This window comes from Abramis brama (assembly GCF_963993115.1).
Source record: "Abramis brama genome assembly, chromosome: 8".
Taxonomy (NCBI): domain Eukaryota; kingdom Metazoa; phylum Chordata; class Actinopteri; order Cypriniformes; family Leuciscidae; genus Abramis; species Abramis brama.
In genome coordinates, this window is record NC_139970.1 from 4,478,127 (window position 1) to 4,502,546 (window position 24,420).

The following is a 24,420-nucleotide window of genomic DNA, read 5'->3' on the forward strand; positions in this document are numbered from 1 at the left end:
ACAAAATGTATTGTCACATTAACAACTGGTGACAGCCGGTGTGACGAGCGACAGTAACATTTGTACTGGACTGCCTAAAAACAAAATCTAAAAATGTTCACCATGATCAATTTATGTAGGCTACATAGTAAAGTCTAAAGAGTATAAACCAGCCTATATAAAATCACATGCTGGTAACATATAAGTCAACATTTTAACCTTTATTATATATTTTTCTTTCATTTTTATCATTAGACACATAAGATTACTTGATTAAATTGAAATCCAATAGTTACATTTAAAAGTGTAATCTGGCAATTTCGTCTCCAGCGCGCAATGAATTCTGGGGTAGGCAAGGCTGCGAAGGATCCTTCTGATGTCTCCTGCATTCACGGGAAAAGAAGGATGCATTTGCAGGACGCATTTTGAAGGAGCCTTCGAAGGACCTTAGAATTGGGACAGCCTTCGATGCGCCGCGATGACGCAGTCGGCTATACTTTCCTCTTTAAACAAGCATGGTCTAAAAGGGTTATTCCTATTCTCTTAATGAGTAATGGGTGTGTTTTAGGCTCATCTCCCATTCCCTTTAAAAGCTAGCTGTGCTCGCGGCATGGCGGATTCGCTGTTTACATGGGGGAATTTGCAAACGGAAAGACTGATCGCGTCTCCAGAGTACAAACGGATCTGCTCGTGTTTGAGGTTAAAGCGCAGATAATCTACGGGACAAGCCGGATTCCACCATATCTTTATGTGTCACAATATTAATCTTTTACATTGTAATCCTTTTATTTTTATTTGTAAGCCCTTTTATTGACGTGTGTGTGCTGCTGCTCGTCCCTGTGTGTGTAATAAGCAGAGTGTACGAAAAGAAGAAAAGAATGTCAAACATGACGTTATTTACAAATAACCATTTTCTCCACTATCCAACTTTTGATTTTTTTCAGATATTACTGTAACGTTAAATATTTAAATTCACAAAAAACACTCAATAAGTCAACGTCTATGGATGGGATGATTATTAATATGTAATTTTCGAGCGTCGATTTAATGATGTTATTTCGCTGTGTTTCCTTCTACCTTGACTGGACACATCAGGAACAACAGGTGGAAGATCTGCTCCAGGTCTGCAAGCCCCATCATATATGATCAACAGGTCATGACAACATGTTTTTACACTACTTTAACTCATCAAAATAAGTTAAGTTTAAGGCAGCAAATCAACTTTTTTTATATATATATATATATTTTTATAAATGGTTCTGTGCCTAAGCATTACCGTTTTGCCTTTCGAAAGACTTTTACATTCTTTCATTAGTAGTAGTTCTAAACATTTTCATTTGAAATTCACCAAGAAATAAACTCTGAATTCCTCTGACATCAATTGTACTATTTTTATGAACACTTTCGTGATTTTTAGGAGCGTGAACAGGACGTTTATTTTGGTCTGGCGATATGACGTCATAAAGCTGCGCCGCGCTCCTGAGCCTGCTGTCATTCGGCTGAAGTGAAGTGAAGGTTTGTGTTTTTACACATTCAAAGTTTCTGTCTATTTTATGGTTTTTACAATACCTGCAAAATGGATAAGTTGTTATTGAATGTAACATTGTAATGCTTTGTCTAACATTAATGAGTGGTATTTTGTGAGTAAAGTAACAGAAAAGTTGCGTCTCATTTCGCTTCATGAATCGTTAATCAGTTTATCGTAAACACGAACTCGGTCTCTGACAGTATTAATATCAGAAACGGATCTTTTTGAAACAAACTCCGAGACAGTTGAACCGATTGATTCGCAAAATGATTCACTATTTTGAAGCGCTCGACAACTGTAACGAGAACACAAAACACAAACATGAAAAAATATAACTTTAACAAACCAAAAACAAATGTTATAAATTAATTAATTTGTACTATTAGTTTTCAGTTGTTTTCTTGTAGGGTTGCCAACTTTGTCACTATGAAATAAGAGTCAAAATGTTGCCTGGCAGGTGTGTTTTTTTGTGATTGATATATATAAATATATATGTATATATATAAAAAAATCAAATCATCTATACATCAATTATCCTTTTCAACAGCTGAGATGTCTTTAACAGCTTTAAGATTGTTCTGTATTGAAGTCAGAGTTGTAATTGTGTGAATATGCAGTGTATTGTTTTAAGCCATTAGTCATAATGATAGTTATTAAATATGAATGCCTAACTCTCATGCCTTGGCAACATACGATAGGTTTAATAATGGTTTAATTAATTTACATCAGCTTTAACACAGTCCTTTAATTTTAAGTTGACTATTTGTCTAAGAGAAAACACTTCCTCCTATAAAGTTTTGCAGAGGAATCAAACTCTCTGTGTATACAAGGGAATAAATGCTTCACATTCTTATTCACTCTAACTATATATAAGTTGGAATTTTTAAAATAATAAAAATAAATAAATAATAATAATAAATGCAAAAGAGGAAAAGAGGGGCATCACCAAGTCTACTTTTTTTTTGGTCTTTTGTCCTTTGGTGCATCCAGAGACAGTCGGTCATGTCTGACAGTGTACAAGGCTTATAAATCTATATCAAAAAGGTATTTGGTTCAGTAGTAGATATACTCAATCCATTTGGACCAGAAATCAACAAACAAATCCTTCTGAAAATTCACATGTACATATAAAAAAACCATGATGTATTTAAGACATCAATCCAATCCTTTATTTGTGGAGGTTTATACCAGCATCTAATTATGGCTTTTTTTGCTAGATGCAAGAATTACTCTAAACATTTATTTGTTCCTCCTTTCCCAGGAAACCATCTGGCATAATGACTGTGATGGATTTTTTAAATAAATAATTTCTAAAATTTATTTTTCTTGCTGGAATAATATTCATATGCTTTTGTATCCTAAATGTTTCCAAACCCTTTGGTCAAAAACTCCAAAGTGTGTGTGTGTGTGTGTGTGTGTGTGTGAATCATGTCTGGATATAACAAAAGAGGAAATGAAACTAGACGGATATCTAAATTTATAAACTCGTGACTTCGATTAACAAAGTGAAGTAATCAAGAAAACAGAGTTTGCTTCTACCTAATAACAAGGGTTTGCAAAATAAGAACCAATCAAATTGTAGGGAAAGGTTTTTTTTATTTTATTTTTTTATATAAAGGGACCATGTCACATTTTTAACGTAAATGTTTTCATTTCATGCATTGTACCAGATTTAGCCAAAGGCTTATTTTCATTCGTAGTCCCGAGGCAGGTCAACACTAAATTAAAATTACACAGATAATACCCATACATACGTACAATAAAAACATGCATACACACACATCAGGGCTGTCAAAATGGCTGAAAAATTTAATTCGAATTTCTTTCTGGAATATTAGCAAATTCAAATTATATTCGAATTCTAAAGGCACTGCATCTTTTATTGAAATGAAAAGACATTCACTAAAAAGTGCATTAACTTTTGAAACAATTGTCCTCAAAATAAAATATAATTTCCTTAATGTGCATGGAAGGAAAATTAGGTTACAGTAGTGCTAGTGCATACAACTATGTAAGTGCATCAGTGATACGTTCCAACAGACAGCTTTATATACTAATGTTACATGAACACAAAATAGCAAACTGCCATTCAGAAACACTCCACTTCTACTCACTACACATCTACATATTGGCCGTCAAAAACACCAGATGCTCAACTTGATCTGAGCGAGTGCTGAGCGCTCTTTGTTGACGGTGTTTACAGCTGATGAAAACACGCTCCGCTCTGACCGATGTAAAATGGTCAAGTTGCATGATTTTTGCCTCCAACTGAGAGGGTTTTCGTCAGCAGACCTTTCCAAAAGCTTTACACCCTTTTATATCCTCTGGTAAGGCATTCCAGTGATCAATAGCTTTCACTGCGAAAGACGATAGTCCAAAAGCAGAATGACGAAACAAGACAGTTACTCATGGACGATAATCTGGTAGATCTCACAGAGTTTTCAGAACGAAAATGAACAAAATCGCATAGTACAGAAGGAGCCAAGCCATTTAAGATTTTATAAACCATACACAAATTAGAAAAAAAGTCTAAAATTGTCAAAATTCAAAAAATTATGTTTCTCTACGATCCTACAATGATGAAAATGGTTTGTTTTTTATATAAAAAAAAATAAAGTCTGTTTATATAGCCTAGGGATTTTAAGGGTTTAGTCAGTTTCATCAGCTTGACCCCAACATGTCACAGTAGGACGCATTAAAGTCTACATCATCAACAGAGAGACTGTCTAATTTGTCTAAAATTTGCCACTTTAAAAAAATATTTAAAAGTTAGGCCTATATTTAATATTCCTCACCAGTTTCTTTACATGTTTTTTAAAACTAAGATTTGAGTCCAATTTTACGCCAAGATAATTGAACTCATAACTATTATTATCTATTATCTATTCACCATTAATAAAAATATCAACATTAGGATCCTTGGGGTACACCCAGTGTATATCGTAAATTACAGGACTTACCCCTTTAATTTTTACACATTGTTCTCTATTTGATACATATGAGGATATCTATGGGATTATTATTGTGCCTTTAAAATTGACCTAACTTTTCAAGAAATGAATGAAAATATAAACTGAAACGTAATAAAAATGAAACCGGGAAAAAATAAACCGCAGACAAATTTTTTGACTCTGTTTTTAATACACTGCATGTTTTACTAATTGATTTCTCTTTTTCTCTTTCGCTGATCTGAACTTACAAATGCACTTTCAGAGTTTTCATTTACGCTTCTGAAGTTTTCGTTTACGCTCCCTGAGTTTTCATTCGCCATTCAGGCACATAACTCTCGTGGGGGCGGGGCTAACAGTGATGTGTTCTCATTGGCTACTGAGTTTTTGATTGACAGATTCTTGACCTGGAAGTGAAGACGTCAGTGTTGTGTTTACATGCGAGCGTCTATAAGCAGCTTCCTATTTAATTTTAGTGATATAAAGTTAGGAGCTGTTTTTTTAATTGTATCTGTATTTATCTTCTACTACTACTATGTCAGCATAAACTTTCAGGATCAGTATTTGTCTGCGCGAGAGAGAATGAATGTCTAGAGGTATAATTGTAGTAGGCTACATTAAAATACCGTATAATAATGAATAATGTCCAATTCTTTCGGAGAATATTTGTTTGTTCCTTATAATGTTAAATGTTATGTTTTTATGCTTTGATTAGATTGTGATGTAACAATTTAAAGATAATTCTAGTGTCATACAGTATGTGTGGGATATTTTCAACCATCAAGAAAGTCTCACTCTAACCTGATAATCAAAGTTAGCATCCCTGGCCATCACGCTACCCATTGTTAGCACATGCACTTACACCATCATAATTAATGATCACTTAATTCTGACGAATTCAAACAATATGAAAATTGCAGCCAGGTGGTGGCTTGCTGTCAGATGGTACAGACCTTCTGGGATATTTCATTAAAATCTTTATTGTCAATATACATAAGTATGAAAGTGAAAGTCTTGGATGTTGTGACAGTATGACCTCAGTATTCGCATAATACACATATAGTACATAAGTACATAATATACAAAATTTGTGTAAAATTTATATATATTTAAAATTACGCAATGATCATTTGAACAGTTCTTGTTACAGTAAATGTAACAAAGCAGTGACTGAGTACATTGTAATGAAGTATAATAATAATAATTCATTACATTTATATAGTATACACAAGTCTAAACAGATCCTCCAACCAAAAAATGAAAATTCTCTCATCATTTACTCACCTTCATGCAATCCCAGATGAACCAGATGACTTTCTTTCTTCACATTAACACAAACTAAGATTTTTCAGAAAGTATTCCTTCTCCGTGAATCCACATGCAGGTCGACTGTAGCCCATATGTGTGTATAACAGTTGGTCAGAAGCGATGGTTGAAACAGTTTAAATTATCTGTATTTTTATTATCTATTGTTGTACTTCAGAAGACATTGATTAATCCACTGGTGTTGTATTAATAACCCTTTACAGTCACTGTGTGGGGTTTTAAGTGTCAACTTTTAAATACCCATTAATTTGCATTATATAAACTCACTGGATGGATTCTTTTCATTCGTGTTTATCTGAAGAAAGAAAGTCATATGCATCTGGGATGGCATGAGGGTGGGTAATAGATGAGGAATTATTATTTTTGGGTGGACTATCCCCTTAACGTTCATATGCTGTTGGTGTGTTAATCCAAGATCAGCGTAGACTTATGAGAATAAAGTGCAACCTCTTGTGTACTTGTGAACGGTGTTGGTTTTAAAGGGGTCATGACATGAGAAACCAAATTTGCCTTGATCTTTTGGTATATAAGAGTAGGGCTGTGCAATTAATTGAATTTCTCCCAGCGATCACCAAAATAGTACAATCGAGTAAAAAATATTATTTTGCCATGTTCTGTTTTGAAAGAACACTCTTATTTTGTCTTGTGTTCTGAATGACACGCGCACTTCCGCCCCTCCCGGTGCCATAAACTCTCTCAGCTTGAATGTTTAAACTTATAAGACTTAGGGCCCTTTCACACCTACCTTGTTTGGTCCGGACTTTCGGACTTTTCAGTTTGGTCCGAATCAAAATTACAGGTGTGAAACCTCCCCGGGACCACGGTCCGGACCAAACAGACGAAATTTGGTCCAACGAAAAGAGGTGGTCTCGGTCCGGATCAAACTGTTCAAAGGTTTGGTTCGTTTCTAGTGTGAAAGCATTTTCTGTATGGTTCGGACTTTCGGACTATTTACAGGAAGTCCCGGTGGTTCCCGCGTAGCCTAAACAACTGAAGAAGAATATTTATGTGCAGATCTGTCAGTCCTGCCCACAGCGTTTCTTCCAGCTGATTCGCGTGCGCGCGCGCACACACACACACACATTTGGCCAGCGTCCTGCCGGCGATGATAAAATGTTCGCACAACGAGGACGTTCATTTGGCGAATTTGAACTAGCGTCGAGTATAGTTGGTGCTGGAGGGAGTAATGCCGTAATAATAACAGTATATTGGCAACGATATGCGTCTGTTCATTCATTCTTGTCAAAGTTACCCGCCGAATTGACAACACGCTGACGTCAGACGCACGTCTGTTTACAAACCAATCAATGTCAATATGCAGCCATGTAGATGATGACGACAGGACGCAAGTACGTCATGAAAAGTTCTTTAGTGCGCTCACATAATTGCAATGTGAAACCAAACCAAAACTAACCAAATGTATACAAAGTATCAAAACATGAACTCTGGTTCGGACCTTGGTGCGGACTTTCAGGTGTAAAAGGGCCCTTAAAAAGAAGTGAAAATGATAAACTTTAGTTACGATGCAATGCTGGCCCGATTGTGCAACTGACAATTCCCTCATGTCCGACTCCTAAACGTGAATGTGTAGTTTCAACGCTTGCCTTGTCCAACCCATTTTGAGAGACCGACCCATTTTTCCGCATTATAAGTGGTAGACCTGCGGGAATTATTAAAATACTCATTGAAGTATTATCTGTTATATTATTTATTTTAATAGTTCAATCAATAGTACAATCAATGTTCAAATTTCGATTTTTTAAGAATGATTGAAAAGGTGTCTTTGGTAACACTTTACACTATGGTTCGTTAATTAGCATTAGTTAACTACTACTACTAACTAATAATGAACAATACTTCTACAGCATTTATTAATCTTAGTTAATATTAATTTCACCATTTACTAATACGTTATTAAAATGAAAGGTTGTATTTGTTAACATTAGTTAATGCACTGTGAACTAACATGAATAAACAATGAACAGCTGTATTTTTATTAACTAACATTAAAAAATATTAATAAATACTGTAAAAAATGTATCTATCATTGTTAGTTAATACATTAACTAATGTTAACTAATTAACCTTATTGTAAAGTGTTACCGTGTCTTTTTAATAAATGCAACACGTTCCGAAAGTCAACACAAATCGTGTTACATAATCGTGATTTCAATACTGACCAAAATAATCGTGATTATGATGTTTTCCATAATCGAGCAGCCCTATATAAGAGGTCTTTGTACCATTACAACTTCCTGCAAGTTTCATAGCTTAAGACGTCCTCCCCATTATAAACAAAGCATTTATTTTATCAAGCTCTAATTACAGCTCCATGGGAAGAAGTGACGTCACAATACGAAGTGACATACCAGTCGTTTGCATGTGACCGCCTCCAGCGCGAGACAATTACGCCTCATTTCACATCATCGCATCGTTATCACGCCACAGGTGTTCAGTCGACGTGCAGCGAGTGTGTCTGTTTACAAGAAGATGACGCAGATGTGCTGTTCCTGGCTGTGGACTAACAAAATGTTTGAATGCGCTGCCGAACGATCCAGACGTCAGGGAAAAAATGGATGCAGTTTATTTTTTGCAGACGTCACGGCAGTGTTAATCTAAGCGTGTGTTCTCTACATTTCAAGGATGACTGTTTTGAGAACAAATCGCAGTATGATGCTGGCTTTGCCAGAAAACGTTTACTTAAAGATCAGGCCGTGCCGACTATTCTGGGCCCAACAACGACGCCGCAAACTGTAAGTAATGTATTTCATCTTAAAACTACTTTTTAAAACGTTAATTGCAGTTTCATTCATTATGAATAATCACAGTGTTTTTACTTAGTTTACTTGCATATTGTTTTCAGAGTCCGTCATGTTCAGGCCCCGTATTAAAAGATGAAGCCTGTCAAACTGACCGACCCACTCAGACATCTGTGGGCACACAGCGGTCGCTTAAAACCATGAGACCGAAGTACCGTAGCAAAGGTATTATTTATATAATCATAACTTGTGTCATCATAATTCTATTCAGAAGAAGCTTAAAAGCTTTATTGCCTAAAAAGTGAAGTATTATTTCTAATAATAATATTATTTCTAATAATTTCTAACTTTAGATATTTCTAACTACTAATAAAGTACTAATTTCTAATAAAGTACTAACTAATATATTATTTACATATTATTTTACGCTTTGCCCCCAAAAGTGTGGTATTTCCTTTTATTGGAGTGCTGTGCAGGTATGCAATGTAAAGTTGTATAGAAGCATGTTATTTACATTTAATGAACCATAAAGTCCTATTATTTCATAATTGTATGTAATACAGGAAGCCTAGCATAAGCTATAAAGTAATCTGAAACGCAGTTATAACATTAAGAATGCCTTGTCATTTATTATTATTCTAAATTTATCTTGAAAATGTAATAACACTGTGTCGCTTCTACTTTTAAGTAATTTTTTTCTGTTGTTTTAGGTTGTATTTGGCTGGCATGTATTTCAATGAAAATTCTAACCGTCCAAAGGCTACAACATCATCTGGAAAGCCAATGTTCAGACTTTTGTTCCCCAAGGCTAAAAAAGGATTATACACCACAAAAGCACTGACATCCAGCCCAACGTACTGTAAATTTGAATAGATATTTTAATTAGTAATAAAAAAATAATAATAATAAACTAAATACAATACACACAAAGTGCATAGAACTTCATTTACAGTATTGCAAACATTTTTTCTAGGCTACGTCTACAATCTGATGACACTTCTTTTTGAAAAGGTTCTGCCAGATCCCTTTCCCTACATGGAGGAGCTGCATAAAACTACAGTGCCTGACAGTCTATGCGCACAGTATGACAGACCTTCATTGGAGGAGGCCATTGCTGGCCATGTGTCAAGGTTTAGTCAAGGGGCAGTTTGAATCCGACACAGCTGCCTTCCGCATCTGGGAATTTCCGCCGTATACACAGGACAACACATGATGCTGTTACAACCCTGATCTTTCTGCCTAGATAGCCCCAGCACCAACTGACAAAGCTTCTGTAAGCCTAATGCCTGTAGCGCCTGATGGAAACAGAGAAAATACATTTAAAATTAAACATTAGAAAGGTGTTTTGGAAAGTGTTTTTTGTGTGTATGTGTATATATGTCGAAACTATTGTTATTTGAATATACATTTTGTTACATAAAATATTTATATTACATATTAACATAAAACTATTGTGTATGTCAGTGTTTTCTTACTGGTGTAACCCTCTGAGTCTCAAAGGACCATAGTCTGCCCTGTAAATGTTATTTGCATTCTGTAACGAATACAAATTCAGGCAAACAGGTTCAAATCCCGCCTTTCTAGTAGACCAGCGTGTGATACAAAATTACAAATTTTTCCATATCAATGATGCATTTTCAAATATGGCCTGTGCATGCATTTTGTCCATGGTACACCCTATAATTTAATTGAAATTAGTTAAATAATGTTCAACTGTTAGCAGATTATAGGATAATTACACAACAATAACCTGTTTTCAAGTGACTCGGGTTACAAATGACATATTAATTCAAAATAGTTTCACACTTTCCATGTGGACACGGGCTGATCCATTCTTAGTTGTTGTGGTGATGTTTTATTTCCTTCTGATTCCTCATCTGATTCCGGCTCAAACATATAGGGTTGTATCATTGCAAGAGCCATCGCCTCGCACGCAGCAATCGGCAGCACCAGCTACTATTGTAAACAGTTCCGCAGAATCCATGTTCTGACTAGGGGGCGTTGATAATTTATGCATAAGCACTGGCATTAGCCAATCATAACAGTGGGCGTTAACACTGAACTCTTAAAGGGGAAACACCCCCAAAACAGACTTTGAATCAGAGGATGAGAAACAGGGTGGGAAAAGGTCATAAATCACTACAATTTAAACGTTTTTTTGTACAAAAAACTATAATAATACTATAATTGCACCTAAGGGAACATCATAAGACAAAAACAAAAACCATGTCATGACCCCTTTAATCTAGCTCTCAATGAACTCTAAAATATCTCTCCACCTTTTTAATAAATACAAATTACTGACTTACTGCGAGTCTACAGCATCTCCATTATCCTGATAACGACGATTGGTGGTGATGATATTATTTGTCTGTGCTATTTCTATGAACTCATCTCAACCATGTAGTGTAGCAGTAGATAAATACAGATACAATTTAAACTTTAAACTTTGCATCACTTAAAGGACAAGTTCGGTATTTTACACTTAAAGCCCTGTTTTCAGATCGTTTCTGATGAAATAGAACGGTTAAGATAGAAATTTGGACACATGCTGCTGGCCCGAGAATTTTCGGTTTCTGTGGTAGCACCCCCCCCCCCCCCCCCACCTCCACAATGGCTGCATAGGTGCACTGGAACAATCCTTCCTAAAATGCATTAAACTTTCGTTTACAAAGACGTGAAACTCACCGAGTGGTCATGGGTGTTCACTGATATGCTCACACAAAAATCGCTGCAAAAGATGCTTTCCAACAGGTGTTTTACCATTTGTTGTAAAACTGTGGACCTATTTTTCCAAACGCCTCACACCCGTACATTCTTCCGTTGAGAGCTTGAATAATAGACACTCCAGTCCAGTTTCCGGCGGCGGAGTAATACCGTACCTCACAGCACATCCAATACAAGTCAATGGAGTTGGACAAAAACTACGATAAAACCTGTTGGAAAGCGTCTTTTGCAGCGATTTTTGTGTGAGCATATCAGTGAACACCCCTGACCACTCTGTGAGTTTCACGTCTTTGTAAACGAAAGTTTAATGCGTTTTAGGAAGGATTGTTCCAGTGCACCTATGCAGCCATTGTGGAGGTGGGGGGGTGCTACCACAGAAACCGAAAATTCTCGGGACAGCAGCATGTGTCCAAATTTCAATCTTAACCATTCTATTTCATCAGAAACGATCTGAAAACAGGGCTTTAAGTGTAAAATACCGAACTTGTCCTTTAAATTAAATAGGAAGCCGCTTATAGACGCTCGCATGTAAACACAACACTGACGTCTTCACTTCCAGGTCAAGAATCTGTCTATCAAAAACTCAGTAGCCAATGAGAACACATCACTGTTAGCCCCGCCCCCACGAGTTATGTGCCTGAATGGCGAATGAAAACTCAGGGAGCGTAAACGAAAACTTCAGAAGCGTAAAGGAAAACTATGGAAGTGCATTTATAAGTACAGATCAGCGAAAGAAAAAAGAGAAAACAGTTAGTAAAACATGCAGTGTATTAAAAACGAAGTCAAAATGTTTGTCTGCGATTTATTTTTATTTTTATTTTTTTCCGGTTTCAAAGACATTTTATTAAGTTTCAATTTATATTTTCATTAATTTCTTGAAAAGTTACGTTAAATTTTAAAGGCACAATAATCCATAGATATCCATGCTAAAGCTTCAGATGAAAACTGAAATGTAGACAGTTTAGAAAGGAGAACTTTAGAAAGGCTTTACACAATTTTTAAAATATAGCACCAACAAATCCTCAAATCCATTTTATTTGCTCTATTAAATATAAAGTAGCTGTTTCAGTAGAATGATTTACTCTGAAACCAAACTGCATACGACGTAAGCCAGACTTAACTGTGTTAAGATGGGATGTCAGTTGTTCAAAAACGACCTTCTCTGTAACCTTTGAGAGTACTGGCAGTATGCTTATGGGTCTATAATTACTAACTTCATAATGATCTCCAGATGTAAATATAGTAGTAACAATGGCTTGTTTCCACGCATCAGGAAAAGCACTAAACTAAGTTTGTGCTACCTTATTTTGTTTTTGTTTTCTGTTTAGGACTAATAAAAAAGTTTTTCCAGCAAAATTCTTTCCAGTATAAGAACCGTCCCAATCCTAAGTTGTTATTACCAAACTGCTTTCCTTGAGAATAATCTCCTCGTAAATCTGTCAATGCTTTAAATAATTTAGTAATAGTCTTCACCATTGGTTGAGCATAAGCTCACTCATTTCAACTATAATTTTGTTTCTCTGGGTATAAGCACAACAGAAAAGGCTTAGGGTCCAGTAAAATTTGTTTTGAAATCTTCTCAAAAGTTAGGCATTTTTTTGGCCAATCTTTTAGCTTTTAATCTTTTAATCTTTAGCTTTTTCTTTACCATGTGTTCCTATAGGTGTCTAGTAACACCTCCCAATTTATCCACGGCCAAATCCTCAGGGAATCAAAGTTGGGGTGCCCAGATGGCCTGGGTAAAAATAATGATTTTTTTTAATTTATTTTTTTTACCAATATTATCTTTTGAGATGTCTAACTAGGGGTTTTTAGGGGTGCTGAATCTATCCCAGCTATTAGTTTTGAGTAAAAATGACTCCAAGTCCATACAAAAATTTGTTTTTATTGAACAGTTACAAAACAAAACTTACTAAATCAGTTTAAAATTTAACAAACCTCATCCAACTCCCCTGCATCTTTCTCACTCCTGTTATCATCTGGCTGGTTGATGTTCTGGCAAGAGTTACCATGACAGTTCCCACAAACAGAAATACGCTTGACGCCTTGCTTTTGAGAGTGTCACAGTCCCCTGCACAGTTGCAGCTTCAGAAGGTAGTCCAGTGCAATGGGTTCTGTTGTAGGGACTGGTGCATAACCTTGTTCTCCTTGTTTCCATCCATACTCAAGGACATCCAGTGATGGACTTTGTTGCAGTAGCCAATTTCTGGTCTGGAGATATGCCCGCAGAGAGTGCTGTGCTGCAGCTCCTGTAGTCGGAGGCAGTTTCTCAGGCTTGATGCTCCCGGCGGCGGCCCTCTTGCTGAAGATATCAAATCTAGTGAATGAAGTCTATCAAGTCATCCAAATCTTCAGGTGGATTTCCGCAGAATGAGCTTGAACAGTTCGCAGCCAGCTTTGATGTCACTTTTCTTGGCTCTGATGTCATTGAACACACTTGCAGACTTGCAGAGCTTGGTGAGCAAAGCTAGTTTGCTAAACCCAGAAATTTCTGATACGGTATTGCAGCCAGAGAAGCTGTGTAGGAAGATCAGGTATTTATGGTATCTCTCCGGGAGGGCTTCCCGGATTTTTCCGATCGTAAGATGTGTCTTTAGCTGTTGTGAGGAAGACCGGGTGGTTTGCCATATGATGGACCAGCATCCTCGACCCTCACCTCAAGAGAGGACTCTATTGCCTCATTTAGTGCTGCACACATGATAGAAGTGTCAGCATCATCAGAGCATTGTTGTACACTGATCCTACTTCTTTGGAAGGTCTCAGCAAGGAGCAGAATGAGCTGGGCCTTGTTGTGCTTGTTGTCAAGGAACTTTTCCCGTGGAACAATGTTTTTTAAGTCTGAATGAATCTGAATGTCACAGCATGCATTCTTTGTATGTCTCAGGTGGTCATGGTCCTTGGTGGAGCTACCGTATCCATCAAAGACCACAGTGATCAGGAGGTGCTGGCTACCCATGGACATCACAAACTGGAGGTAGCTCTCGGCGATGTCCTTTCACGTGAGGTTAGCCTCCATTGGATGCTGTTGCAGGAGCCAACCGCCATCAACTACACCAGGCTTGTGCAGGTGTTTTTTCGACAGGCTCGAAAAATGCCTTCAGGAACCTCGCTAGGGCAGCCTTGTCTGGCTTTCGCAGCTTCTGATTTTTGTCAAATAGAGACATTGGTGTTGGCGTCAACTCAAAGTGTAGAGCTTCTTTGGTCTTGACTTCGCGCTCACTAATGATGATGATGAGGCGGTTGAAGAGCTTGATTGAGTCAGTGATTAGCTTCTCTCCATTGATTTTGGGAGCAGATCTGAGTTGTGTTCCTCACAACAGCTAAAAACACATCTTACAATGTTGGAAAGATCCGGGAGGCCCTCCCGGAGAGATACCGTAAATACCTAATCTTCCTACACAGCTTCTCTGGCTGCGATACCGTATCAGCAATTTCTGGGTTTAGCAAACCAACTTTGTTCACCAAGCTCTGCAAGACTGACAAAGCAGAGGGGGCCATGGATGTGTTCAATGACATCAGAGCCAAGAAAAGTGACATTATCAAAGCTGGCTGCGAACTGTTCAAGCTCACTCTGCGGAAATCCACCTGAAGATTTGGAAGACTTAAGATTTGATATCTTCAGCAAGCGGTCTGCAGCCGGGAGCTTAAGCCTGATAAACTGCCGCACAGCACTCTCTGCGGGCTCCATAGATTGGCTACTGCTACAAAGTCCATCACTGGATGTACTTGAGTATGGATGGAAACAAGGAGAACAAGGTTATGCACCAGTCCCTACAACAGATCCCATTGCACTGGACTACCTTCTGAAGTTTGTCAGCTGCAACTGTGCAGGGGACTGTGACACTCTCAGGTGCTGCTGTAAAAAGCAAGGCGTCAAGCGTATTTCTGTTTGTGGGAACTGTCATGGTAACTCTTGCCGGAACATCAACCAGCCAGATGATAACAGGAGTGAGGAAGATGTAGGGGAGTTGGATGAGGTTTGTTAAATTTTAAACTGATTTAGGAAGTTTTGTTTTGTAATTGTTCAATAAAACCAAATTTCTGTATGGACTTGGAGTAATTTTTACTCAAAACTAATGGCTGGGATAGTTTCAGCACCCCTAAAAACCCCTAGTTAGACATCTCAAAAGTTAATATTGGTTAAAAAATAATAATAAATTCATTATTTTTACCCAGGCCGTCTGGGCACACCAACTTTGATTGCCTCTCCAGGCGTTTCCCCGAGGATTTGGCTGTGGATAAATTGGGAGGTGTTACTAGACACCTATAGGAACACACGGTAAAAAAAGCTATTGGTAAGACATTTTTTTGCAGGTTGGCAAAAAAAAAAAAAAAGCCTAACTTTCCCTAACTATCTTCCCAGAAAGATTGAATCTTTCTGTATTGCCAAATACAGTGAAACAAAGCTCCTCTATCTTCCATGCATTTTGTCTGGAAAGTTTTTATTATATCTATTTAATTCCACTGGTGCTACATAAGTCTGCATTAACAATTCATACTGGATACCTTTAAGTTATGTATTTATAGACGTAGTGTGAACCTTAGTACAAGCTGCTTTCCAATCCTCATCCGAAAAGTTTTCCTTCCATTCATTCAACTTGTACTGTGAATTTTTATATTCTGCAGTCGAATTTTTATACATTACCGTAACCCATTTTATGAAATCATTTCCACTTCCAAATCTTTCTAAAACATTGAAAGATAGGACCATTCGACCCTATCAAAGGCAAATATCAAAGGACATATTTGTTAATATTTACAGTTTTAATCTATATTTCCTCATGCCAAATCAAATGAACAGCATTATACAATTTTTTTTCTTAATTATTCTCTTCCTAAACATGACTTTGTCCAAACACACAGGAAAACTCCTGGAGAAACATCTGAGATCCACGTGACACACTATTATAAAGATGGCATTTATTAAAGAGGAGAGTGAAGACATAAAGATTGAAGAAGTTTTCCGCGTGAAACATGAAGAAACTGAGGAACAAACAGGTTAGTTTCATTCTCAAAGCTGAACTCATTTGATCCTTATAGCACACGTGTGGGATATTCTTCACATTAACGCCTGTTTCACACACGATTCGATTTCAGCGAGTGTTGTGGTTCGTATGCAGTGCAGGAGCAGCACTGTGCTTTCACATAAGATGTGTTGTGGCAAAAGCAAAACAGTTAAACATGATACTTCTCTTATGTGAAACTTTAATATCACAAACTCATTTTAATTTGCCATTCACACTAACAGATGATGAAATTGCCTTCAATTCCTTTCCTTTTGTGTATAAATCTTTATATGAAAAGTTATGCGGGTCATTCAACACTGTTTTTCCACCTTAGTGATTGGTGTCAAAGGTGACTGAACGCCTGTAGTGTGTGTGTGTTCACTACTCACTGCTCCTAATGAGTGTGCACTAACTTGGATGGGTTAAATGCAGAGGACAAATTCTGAGTATGGGTTACCATACTTGGCCTTAACATGTCACTTTCACTATTTAAATGTTCAGAAATTGGTCAGAAACTACAAAACAACAATAGAACCCATTATAATCATTGATACTCTCTACACTGAATGTGCTGCAGTGCAATACGGATGTCTCGTTCTATTCCTTTAGGTTTTTAACTGTAGAAAACTATGTAACAGTACATCCATGGAGATCTAGAATCTTGTGTGTGGATGTTTTTGGTCTTATGATTAATATCTTTGTCTAGTCAGACTTTAATATAAAAACTGCTAGCTATCCCATCTTCGATATCATTAACTCTTTCCCCGCCAGCATTTTTAAAAAGTTGCCAGCCACCACCAGCGTTTTTGATCATTTTCACAAAATTTGTGTGGCTCCTAGAATATTTTGTTGTATGAATATCTGATCATGCAATATATCAAAAGAAAGAACAGTGCCTCTGCTTTAAAAAAAAAAAAAAGCTTCATGATTTTTTTTTAATCAATACTTGAATGTGGGTAAGTTTCATAAAAAAACTAAAACTTTTTGAGCAAAACGTGTTTTTTGTATATTTTGACGAAATAGTGACGAAGAAGCGGTGTCTCATAAATTACCGAAATTTCCATCAATGGCGAGGAAAGAGTTAATACACTGATAATTTGGAGAGTTCTGTAGTTTCTTCAGGTTGTGAGGAAGGCAGAGAAAGATGATCTAATAAAACCTAAACAGAAAAGGACCTAGTACTGAGCCCTGTGGCACTCCATACTTTTGTTTCATGAGGTGTGTCTTCATTCACACAAAGTGGTAGCAGTCTGATAGATGAGACATAAACCATGTTAATGTCCAGTAGCAAAAAAAACAAAACAAAAAAAAACAACCTTTTAAGATCAATGATGCATGTGATGAGAAAATGTTGGTTTTAAGATGTGTGACAAAATAAACATTGGTTTCTTATATTAATGTTTTATTATTATAAATTGTTTATAATATATTTTGTATAATTTGTGCTGTCATGCCCACTGGAGCCTCATCAAAAGGGTATGAATACTTCTGAAGCTGTTTTTTTCTCTCCCCAGTTTTTGGAACTGGAAGTTGAGGTTATCTCTCTACTTATCCGTAAACTTACCTGGGTATGTCACATAATCTAGTTTCTGGAATACCTTCCTGGAGGGCAACTGTCAATTACTAACAGGTGTGCTTGGTTAGTGATGAAACTAAACTCTATAGGACAGTGGCCTTCCCAGGACTGATGGTGCCCATCCCTTGGTGTTGTTGAAAATCTAATAGCACTATAAGAGATGTAGCCATGATCATATGCCAAAAGCAGGTAATTTGTAACTTCAATAAGCTCCTTTTCTGTGATATCTGTGATTTCAAGTCCTAAAGAAAGCCAAGAGTTAACAATATTGAGAAGAAGTGATTCTGGCTAAATGTGTATAGGATCTAGCATACACATTGGTTTTGATGTCTGTTGCTTTGTGCCATTGAATTGGGGTTGTTTGTCTTTTTTCGCATTAGACCCGAAGGCACTGAAAGAAGAGAGTCAAGAACTGAATGAAACGGAAGAAAAATACCAGATTAAGAAACATCCAGATTTCATAGCTGAAGAAAAACCTTTCAGTTGCTCACAGACTGAAAATACTTTATCACAAAGAAGAGCTCAAAAGACTAAAGATCATTTCACATGCCAACAGTGCGGAAAGACTTTCAATCAAAACAGAAACCTTAATGTCCACATGAGAATTCATACTGGAGAGAAGCCATTCACTTGCCAACAGTGTGGAAAGTGTTTCACTCAAAAATCAAGTCTTAAAGCCCACATGAGAGTTCACACTGGAGAGAAGCCTTTCATCTGCCAACAATGTGGTAAAAGGTTCAATCTAAAAGGAAACCTGACAGTCCACTTGAGAGTTCACACTGGAAAGAGTTCATTCACCTGCCAACAGTGTGGAAAGAGTTTCACTCGAAGACTAAGTCTTAAAGCCCACATGAGAGTTCACACTGTAGAGAGTCCATTCACCTGCCAACAGTGTGGAAAATGTTTCACTCAAAAAGGAAGCCTTAAAGTCCACTTGAGAGTTCACACTGGAGAGAGTCCATTCACCTGCCAAGAGTGTGGAAAAAGTTTTCGTCAAAAAGGAAGCCTTAAAAGCCACATGGAAATTCACAGTGAAGAGAAGCCATTCGTATGTGGTCAGTGTGGAAAGAGTTTCACAGACAGGACACATCTGAAGAATCATGTAAAAATTCACATTGGAGAGAAGCCTCACATTTGCCTTCACTGTGGAAAGACTTGCAAAAACAAAGAAAACCTTGAGGTTCACATGAGAGTTCACACTGGAGTGAAGCCCTACACATGCCAACGGTGTGGGAAAGGTTTTGATCAAAAGGCAAAGCTTGAAGTCCACATGAGAGTTCACACTGGAGAAAACCCTTTCACCTGCCATCAGTGTGGAAAGAGTTTCACTCAAAAAGGAAACCTTAATACCCACATGAGAATTCATGCTGGAGATAAATCTTTCACCTGCAATCTGTGTGGAAAGAGCTTCTCTCGAAAAGAAAACCTTCAGATTCATATGAGAATTCACACTGGAGAGAAGCCGTTCACATGTGATAAGTGTGGAAGGAGTTTCAGAAGTAAAGAAACTCTTAGAACGCACATGAGGATTCACTCAAGAGAGAACTGTTTTATATGCCATCAGTGTGGAAAGAGTTTCACAGACAGGACACATCTTAAAAATCATGTAAAAATTCACATTGGAGAGAAGCCTCACATGTGCCTTCACTGTGGAAAGACTTGCAAAACAAAAGCAAACCTTGTGATTCACATGAGAGTTCACACTGGAGAGAAGCCCTTCACCTGCCCTCAGTGTGGAAAAAGTGTCGCAACTAAAGGAAACCTTGAGGTTCACATTAGGCTTCACACCGGAGCGAAGCCTTACAAGTGTCATCAATGTGACTTGAGTTTCACATATCATAGAGACCTGAAATGTCATTTGCAAACTCATTCTGGAAAGAAATTACAAGGTTCTGACTATAGTAAGAAGTTAATGAAAAAGAGCAATTTCAAACCCTCTAGAAGGCGATTTAATTGTGATCAGTGCAATCAAAATTTTCTTTTGTTATCACACTTGCATATACACATGAAAATTCATGCAAATGTGAGACCATATTTTTGTTCTCTTTGTAGAAAGAGTTTTAAATGGCCCAGCAGTTTAAAATGGCACCAGAAAATCTGTGTGAAATCAAAGATACGTTCACACCGCAGTTAAATGTGGCCAATGTCAGATCCTCGTCTGAACAGGTGACATTCCTACAAGACTCCATGTTCATCATCACAAGTGATTTGTCAATGTATAATTATTTTAGTTGCATCCTTCTTTTTTGTTATGTACATATGAATGTGTGTGGCCATACTCCAGCAAGGACTAATTCAGACAGAGCTGACATATGGAGTTTCCTTTGTGTCTTTTTTATTCAATCCAGCATACTGTTTGAGAGTAAAACAAATTATTTTGTAACTAAAAAAATTAAAAAATTGCAAAAAAATAAATATTAAGGCTCAAAAATAAAGAAGTTGTTCAAATTATTTGCAGTGCGTGTAATCTTTGAAAATGTTTATTTTTCTTTGTGCACTTCAAACTCTTTTCAGCACTAACCCACAAATTTTGCTCTGTTCTGCTGTCTTTTTTTTTGTTTTTTTTTGTTGAGGGTCTAAATCTTTTGCTTGCGAGTTGAAAAGTTTTGTTTGTGTGTTGCCTGTCATTGGGCAGTCTCTACCCTCCAAGATGAAAAAGGAATTTCAAAATGACCTGTCACACCCATTACATTTTTCCGCTACGGTCACTACTAGTCTGAGAGAAGAGCGAGCGATGGCGAGCAACAGGTCATTTACTGGCTAAGAACTAATTTAATATCAAGTGAACTGATTTATTCTCTCTTACTATGCTCTCCCATCTAAACCAGTCTGTAGTTAGTGATACCATTGAATAGATTTGATTAGCCAACAGTATAGCTAGCTGCCAGAGCCCCCAATAGTATACAGCTGCAGATACCTTAGTTTCAGGCTTAGGTAATCTGTCTATAGGTGGTGGTCAGATCTGCCATAACTTCCGGTCGGAAACTGCTGTCTCCCATGGCGCTGTGGTTCATTTTAGGACATTTGTGGACATTGGCCCGTGAGATTACTGATGTAATGGAGTCCCTATGAAAAGCACCACAACCACTGAACTGTTACAAGTGTCGGAGACGCAGATGCTGGCAAGCTGTAGCGTGACCTACCCAGCGCCCTGTATAAGCCCAAGGACAGTTGTCCTTTATACCAAAGCAATAGAATGGACTTGGGATAGTCGTTGTTATTGTTCCTCAATCGTGACATTTTACAAGGAAGAGTGCTTCGGACCTCAATTCCCATGCTTTTCAGCCATGACCAGTGTTAATGCTGGGAAAGCGTGACTAGTCTAACAGAAGGGGACGCTACGGACGCCACACCGTGCCTAAAGAGAGGTAACGTATACACATATGGACTGACCCGTGGGGCAGTGCTTCATATGTAAGATCTCTGCGGTAGGTACCGCCTAGCCAGGGGGGAGCTATTACTGATGCAGATATGGGGCAGAGCAGAAGAACAGCCCAGGGAAAGACACGGGTTCACCGACAGGGAAACCTTATTGTGGACAGTACACATATGGGATTACCAAGGTGTTAGGTGTTGCTCAGCCCTGCAGATCCGCAGATGTCTGAAGGAGAGGTGCCGTGGAGGAAGAAAGGCCGCAAGTGGAGTGAGCTTTCACCCCAAGGGGGCACGGCTTCCACTATCTGGTGGGCCAACCTCTTTTTGGAGACAGCCTTTTCCTTCTGCTGATCTCCCAAACAGATACCGAGCTGCTCTGAACTTCCGAAGCTCTGCATGCGTTCGGGAGACAGGGCCAGTTGAAACTCAAGGCACGATTCACTGACCAAAAATGCCTTTAGGTCCCCCACCCTCTTGAAGGAAACGAAGAGCGGTCAGGAGCACTATCTTTAGATACAGGATCGTAAGCATGACTGACAAAAGCAGCTCAAAGGGGGCTCTCTGTTGAATGGAAAGGACCACAGAGAGGTCCCAGGAGGGGATGAGGCATCGTCTGGGAGGATTTAACCTCCTAGCACCTCTCAGGTAACTGATGACCAGGTTGTGCTTCCCAAGTGACCTGCCATCACAGAGCTGATCAGGCATTTCTGGGGATCTTCCCCTTGGGAAGAACACCACTCAGCGAACAGACTCCACTTCAAAGCATAAGTGTGCCCGGTAGAGGGGGCCCTAGCTTGAGTGATAGTGTCCGCCAGGGAGGGACTGTTGCAGGGGGGCATCAGTTCTGAGAACCAGATCCTGGTGGGCCAGTAAGGTGCATCCATAAAGACCTGCTCCTCTTCCTCCCTGACCTTGCACAGTGTCTGTGCGAGCAGGATCACTGGGTAAAACGCATACTTGCGTAGGCAAGGCAAGGTCTGACCAAGGGCTGAATGTTTGGTGACAGCTCAGTGTGATGGCCACACGGAGTGTGCCGCTGCACTATGCCCATCTTGGGAATCAGCCGTATAGCCAGTGCTGAACCGGTCTCATATGCATCAATCTGAGTGGCGTTACCGTGGCTGCAGATGCCATATGACCCAGAAGCCTCTAAAATTGTTTCAGTGAAACCGCTGTCTTCCAGCTGTATGTATTCAGGCAGTTCAGCATCGACTGTGCGTGTTAGCTGGTGAGACGGGCTGTCATACTGACCGAGTCCAACTCCACACAGAGAAAAGAGATGCTCTGCACGAGGGAGAGCTTGCTCTTTTCCCTTTGGGATCGGTGTTGAATCAGCGGTGTTGAGCGTGTATTCTACAAGATAAGACATTTATCAGACGCTAAGGCTCTGTTGCGCAACAAATCCTCTGCCATCGTCACGCGATCAGTGAACTGTGATTCCTGCTGCACTGTGATGCGATGGCAACTCGTGCTAGATGAGCAGAGCAGGCGTTTACAATGGTTTTTATTTTTATAAAAACAGAAAACAACAGTGGAGGCGGTGGATGGTGGGCACTGCACCCTGCACTCAGGAACCAATCATCCAACGCGAGCACTCGGGGGCACAGTGGAGGGTTCACTCTGAATGACACAAGGTGCTCTACGAGAGGGACCCTCACCATCATTAAGCAACTCAATGGCACATGGCACGCTAAAGGAGTGGGAGGTCCGTGGTGGCTGGCCCGACGGAAGAGCTTCCTCTGTAACCCTCAGGTCTCTTAAAGTGTTAACCAGACCCGCGGCTCTGCTATGAGAAGCGGTGCCAGGGTGGGTAACAGCAGAGGGGACTTGTTTCTCTGTATTAAAGAAGGAGAGCTCTTTAATACAGAGAAGCAGAGCCATGCTTGCTCTTTTAGGAAATCTGTTCTGAACGCCGAAGCGCTGAGGGGTGACACGCTGCACAGTGTGCACATACAGTGGGGAGAACAAGTATTTGATACACTGCCAATTTTGCAGGTTTTCCCACTTAAAAAGCATGTATAAGTCTGTAATTTTTATCATAGGTACTCTTCAACTGTGAGTGACGGAATCTAAAACAAAAATCCAGAAAATCACATTGTATGATTTTTAAGTAATTAATTTGCATTTTATTGCATGACATAAGTATTTGATACATCATAAAAACAGAACTTAATATTTGGTAGAGAAACCTTTGTTTGCAATTACAGAGATCATACGTTTCCTGTAGTTCTTGACCAGGTTTGCACACACTGCAGCAGGGATTTTGGCCCACTCCTCCATACAGACCTTCTCCAGATCCTTCAGGTTTCGGGGCTGTCGCTGGGCAATACGGACTTTCAGCTCCCTCCAAAGATTTTCTATTGGGTTCAGGTCTGGAGACTGGCTAGGCCACTCCAGGACCTTGAGATGCTTCTTACAGAGCCACTCCTTAGTTGCCCTGGCTGTGTGTTTCGGGTCGTTGTCATGCTGGAAGACCCAGCCTCGACCCATCTTCAATGCTCTTACTGAGGGAAGGAGGTTGTTGGCCAAGATCTCGCGATACTTGGCCCCATCCATCCTCCCCTCAATACGGTGCAGTCATCCTGTCCCCTTTGCAGAAAAGCATCCCCAAAGAATGATGTTTCCACCTCCATGCTTTACGGTTGGGATGGTGTTCTTGGGGTTGTACTCATCCTTCTTCTTCCTCCAAACACGGCGAGTGGAGTTTAGACCAAAAAGCTCTATTTTTGTCTCATCAGACCACATGACCTTCTCCCATTCCTCCTCTGGATCATCCAGATGGTCATTGGCAGTGTGCACTGGATGTGAGGTGCAGATGTATGCTGATGATACAGTCATATATGTTCATGCGAAAACTAAAGCTCAAGCTGCTGCCAAGCTCAGCGATACAATGGTACATGTACGTAAATGGCTTACTGGCTCACAGCTACATCTCAATGTTAAGAAGACAGTCTGTATGTTTTTTTCAAAAGCAACACTGTATCTCATTTTGAACCCAATGTCTGTGTGTCTGGGGAGGTCATTCAAACAGTTACACAGTTTAAATATCTAGGCATTATTCTTGACTCTGCTCTATCATTTAAACATCAAGTGAGAAAGGTAGTGCAAATAACCAAATATAACCTAGCGAACTTTAGGTATATAAGGAACTGTTTGACAACACCTGTAGCAAAGCTATACATGAATACTATGATAA

General features: G+C 38.8%; 1 protein-coding gene across 7 annotated transcripts; it reads left to right on the plus strand.

Moving 5' to 3' along the window:
• Positions 1–310: 310 nt before the first annotated feature.
• LOC311088571 (uncharacterized protein) lies at positions 311–20,294 on the plus strand. Of its 7 annotated transcripts, XR_014607530.1 has the most exons (7): positions 323–755; positions 1,075–1,132; positions 1,397–1,494; positions 8,424–8,534; positions 8,645–8,765; positions 9,251–9,399; positions 9,514–9,982. XR_014607530.1 is itself a non-coding variant. In XM_084122762.1 (5 exons), the coding sequence occupies exons 4-5, from the start codon at positions 16,181–16,183 to the stop codon at positions 19,981–19,983; spliced, it is 1,839 nt and encodes a 612-aa protein (XP_083978888.1). In that variant the 5' UTR covers positions 311–755; positions 1,075–1,132; positions 1,397–1,494; positions 16,131–16,180; the 3' UTR covers positions 19,984–20,294. The 7 variants fall into 7 exon arrangements, 3 of the variants coding, with proteins under 3 accessions (XP_083978888.1, XP_083978889.1, XP_083978887.1); XR_014607527.1 differs by having other exon boundaries at positions 320–1,132; XR_014607528.1 differs by having other exon boundaries at positions 321–1,132; positions 9,552–9,982.
• The last annotated feature ends 4,126 nt before the right edge of the window (positions 20,295–24,420 follow it).

Bases quoted from the DNA above. Each gene is read 5' to 3' on its own strand.
- LOC311088571 (XM_084122761.1), top strand. From the start codon at position 16,181: ATGGCATTTATTAAAGAGGAGAGTGAAGACATAAAGATTGAAGAAGTT. The intron at 16,266-18,229 runs GTTAGTTTCATT...TTTTCGCATTAG, and splicing joins AGAAACTGAGGAACAAACAG to ACCCGAAGGCACTGAAAGAA.